Source organism: Octopus bimaculoides, chromosome 6 (genome assembly GCF_001194135.2).
Source record: "Octopus bimaculoides isolate UCB-OBI-ISO-001 chromosome 6, ASM119413v2, whole genome shotgun sequence".
In the NCBI taxonomy this organism is placed as follows: domain Eukaryota; kingdom Metazoa; phylum Mollusca; class Cephalopoda; order Octopoda; family Octopodidae; genus Octopus; species Octopus bimaculoides.
This window is the reverse complement of record NC_068986.1, coordinates 9,883,421-9,887,487: the sequence shown is the minus strand read 5'-3', so window position 1 is coordinate 9,887,487 and position 4,067 is coordinate 9,883,421. Positions and strand designations below refer to the sequence as shown.

Here is a 4,067-nt window from a genome sequence, read left to right as displayed (position 1 = left end):
TTGTAGAACCAGGGATAGTTTCAGGCAGATTGGTACCAAAAGGGATTAATAGCTTTCACCCACCTCCCTCACATTAGTTCTTGCAAAGATTTCTGGTACTGAAGTAACCAATATTTGGTAGTTGAATAAAGTCTTGCTCTTGGGCAGGTTAATAGCTTTAATCTGCCCTGGGACCATGTCTGTATCTAATCAGAATCTCTATCATTACTGCTAATTCCAAGCAGTACCATAAACATTTCTGATATTCACAGAACCCAGAGAAGTCGTTGTGTTTGAATACAATACACCTCAACACTGCAGCAGTTTGTTTTGCAGGTCTTGTTGATTTTGTGGTCAGCAGTGATGGAAATGAGCAGGGGGGGGGAAGGTGTTCCCTTGTGTTTCAGCTGACAGGTAATGAAAAGCAAGAGGTTGTAGTGTCTAACCCCACCTCCCTTCAAACCTCAGCATCACGGCCCTTAACATACTCCTTCCTAAAACCCATTTTCATCCCCAATGATCAGAACATGTCACATCTGATATTTAACTGAGGTTTATTTATATAATCCTATCGGATGAAGTAATATTTGATGGGGTCACAGAAAGACAAGGAGACAAAGATGTGTCCAGGCTGTGGCTACAGCTCCCTTCACAGCAACCATATCTAATATATATATATATATACATATATATAACACATGTTGTAGATAATCGATCACTTGATCAAAGTATTGACCAGACTATTGGATGGTATATGTCACTGGTCACAAGGCACATCACATTAAGCATTGCTTCACCCTGCTGGCCAGATCAAAAAGCCAGTCCATTGCAGGGTTCACTCATTCGCAGCTGAGTGAATTGGAGCAAATGAGAAGTGAAGTGTCTTGCTCAAGAACACAATGTGCTGCCCAGTCCAGCAATCAAACTCAGAACATTGAGGGTGGCTCAAAGGTCCCTGTTGCGATATAAGCACAGGCATGGCATAAGTGCACTCATTGCTGTGTGGTAAGAAACTTGCTTCCCAACCACATGGTTCTAGGTTCAGTTCCACTGCATGGCAAGTGTCTTCTACTAAAGCCTCATGTTCACCAGAATCTTATGAGTGCATTTGGCAGACGGAAACTGAAAGAAGCCCATCATATATATATATATATATATATATTTCTCTCTCTGTGTTTGCTTTTGTGCTTGTCCTCTGCCACTGCTTGACAACTGGTGTTGGTTTGTTTACATCCTTGTAATTTAGTGACTCGGTAAAAGAGACCAATAGAACAAGTACCATGCTTTAAGGAAAAAGTAAATACTGGGATCCATTTCACTAAAAATTCTTCAACCTCGTGCCCCAGTATGGCCACAGTCTAATGACAGATAAAAGATATCATGTTGTCTAAATTGGGGTTACTAACAGAGCTTCATAGAGCTTTCACACTGGATAGGCAAATTTGGATTTACAAGCGCCACCACCACCAATATGAACAATAACCATCCATAACACATAGGAAATATTCTAATTGAAAAGCATTAAAGATGTTTTATACTTAGGTGTTGTGGTGTATCGATAAATTCCAGGCTTTGGTAACTGTCCATCTTCCCTTGTGGTGACCACTGCAGTATGTTGTACCAGTTGACGCCTCCAGTTAAATTTGCAACAACACCCTCGGTTGCACGCCACATGCGCGTAGCCTCCGCATAGTGTCCAGACTTCACCAAACTTACAACTTTCTCCGCATACCTGTTCACCAAAGTACGACCATTCTCATCTACAAGAGACTTTCACAATACAAAGAGAAGAGACAAATTAAGACAATGCCAACCACCATTACTGCCGCCGCTACTACCACTACTAATACTACTACTACTGTTACTACTACTATTACTACTGTTGCTGCTGCTGCTACTATTACTACTGTTGCTGCTGCTGCTACTATTACTACTGTTGCTGCTGCTGCTACTATTACTACTGTTGCTGCTACTACTACTACTACTGCTTCTACTGCAACAGCTGCTTCTACTACATCCTCATCTTTTAACGTCTGCTTTTCCATGCTGGTATGGGTTAGATGGTTTGACAGGAGCTGGCAAGGCTGGAGAGCTGCACCAGGGGTCCAACTGTCTGGGGATGCTCTTCCTAACGCCAACAGAGTAAACTGGGTCACCCAAGAAGGTTGCAAGACAACAACCCCACCACCAGCTGTGAGGGGAGACTGTGATTTTACTTGGCTCAAGGTGTCTTCTCAAGCACAGCAAATCACCAGAGATCTCGGTCCCTTGTCATCCCCCCTGTGGGGCTCAACATCTGAACAGTAACTTGTACTACTACTACTACTACTGCTGCTGCAACAACAATCATTACTTCCATGGCAATCATTGATTTCTAACATTAGAACAGAGCCATGAATTTGAAGCGAAGTCATTGGTAGAACTAGTCTCAAGAGATCCCTATTTTAGTCAGATAAAAAAGCAATACCAATTTCTGAGGGATTAGAACAGTGGTCCCCAACCTTTTCCTTACCAAGGACTCCTTTTATTTAAATGAGTTTTCCCACGGAACACAGGATATTGAAAGGTCTGTCAGCTTAACATGTTCACAGACCCCCAGTACTACCTTTGCAGACCTTCAAGGTCCACAGACCACCTGGGGTCTCCAGACCCCAGGTTGGGAACCACTGGGCTAGAATATAAAACTATGAATGTAAATACAGTGAGATATTTAATGAGTGTTTTACCATTTGTAAAAACTGAGAACTGATTAAAAAATAAATTAGTGTTAATAATAATAATAATAATAATCCTTTCTGCTATAGGCACAACATCTGAAATTTGGGGAAGGGGTTTAATCAATTACATCAAACCCCAGTGTATGACCGGTGTTTAATTTTATCATCCCTGAAAAGGTAAAAGGGGAATGTTGATGGATTTGAACCCAAAACAAAGAAGTGGAAGAAATACTGCTAAGCATTTTGTTTGATGTGCTAATGGGTCTACCAGCTGGCAGCAACAACAACAACAATAACAGCAGCAGAAGCTGGAGTAAAATTTCCAACTTGCTGAGATCTTTGGGTGACATCTGGAACAATCCATATAAAACAAAAAGCAGCAGAAGCTGCAACGAAAACACCATTTTTACACTTGTTCACCTCCACAAATCTGTAAAAGGAAGTTAAGAGCCAACTGGGTTGACTCAAAGTTTCACAGCAGAGAAACATTTCATCAGTGATCAATTACAGGAATCAATAAATGATTGGAACAGTCAGAATGGTCAAATTTATTATTCTGACAGTGTTACTCACTTTTCTTCTTGTAAATTTTATATAAATTTCATGTCTTTGATTATCCTCTGAACTTTGATCACAATTCTTCAATAATAAGAGTGGCTGTGAGACACGGGAGTGGCTATGAGGCGCAGGAGTGGCTGTGTGGTAAGTAGCTTGCTCCCCAACCACATGGTTCCGGGTTCAGTCCCACTGCATAGCACCTCAGGCAAGTGTCTTCTACTATAGCCTCGAGCCGACCAAAGCCTTGTGAGTGGATTTTGTAGGCAGAAACTGAAACAAGCCCATTGTGTGTGTATGTGTGTGTGTGTTTGTGTTTGTCCCTCCAACATTGCTTGACAACCGGTGCTGGTGTGTTTACATCCCCATAACTTAGCAGTTTGGCAAAAGAGACCAATAGAATAAGTACTTGGCTTACTAAGAATAAGTCTTGGGGTCGATTTGTTCGACTAAAGGCAGTGCCCCAGCATGGCCGCAGTCAAATGACTGAAACAAAAGAATAATTCAATGAATGGAAACTTTGGAATCTGTTGTTCTTCCTGATGCTTGGCACATGGTTATCTATATATATAAAAATGAGAATGTGTGTCTGTCTGTCTGTCTGTCTGTCTGAATCCCTAAAACTCGAGAACTACGCAACCAATTTCATTCAAATTTTACAGATGCCTTACTTAGGGTTCCAGTTGTGTTTTAGTCAAAAAGAATTTTAACTTCTTGCAGAGTTCGAGCCCACGGCAACATAATATCTCCTCCACTATTTAAGTATTACGTGTCAAAAGTGAAACAAAAACACTCATGTCAAATACTTTCACTTTA

At 41.2% G+C, this 4,067-nt stretch overlaps 1 protein-coding gene across 1 annotated transcript in view; it reads right to left on the bottom strand.

Moving 5' to 3' along the window:
- Positions 1-4,067, bottom strand: part of LOC106873543 (retinoid-inducible serine carboxypeptidase) — a 41,074-nt gene that overhangs the window by 15,090 nt on the left and 21,917 nt on the right. Inside the window, exon 7 of the mRNA XM_014920942.2 lies at positions 1,504-1,749. Within this exon, the coding sequence (XP_014776428.1) occupies positions 1,504-1,749 (246 nt within the window). The remainder of the gene's footprint in view (positions 1-1,503; positions 1,750-4,067) is intronic.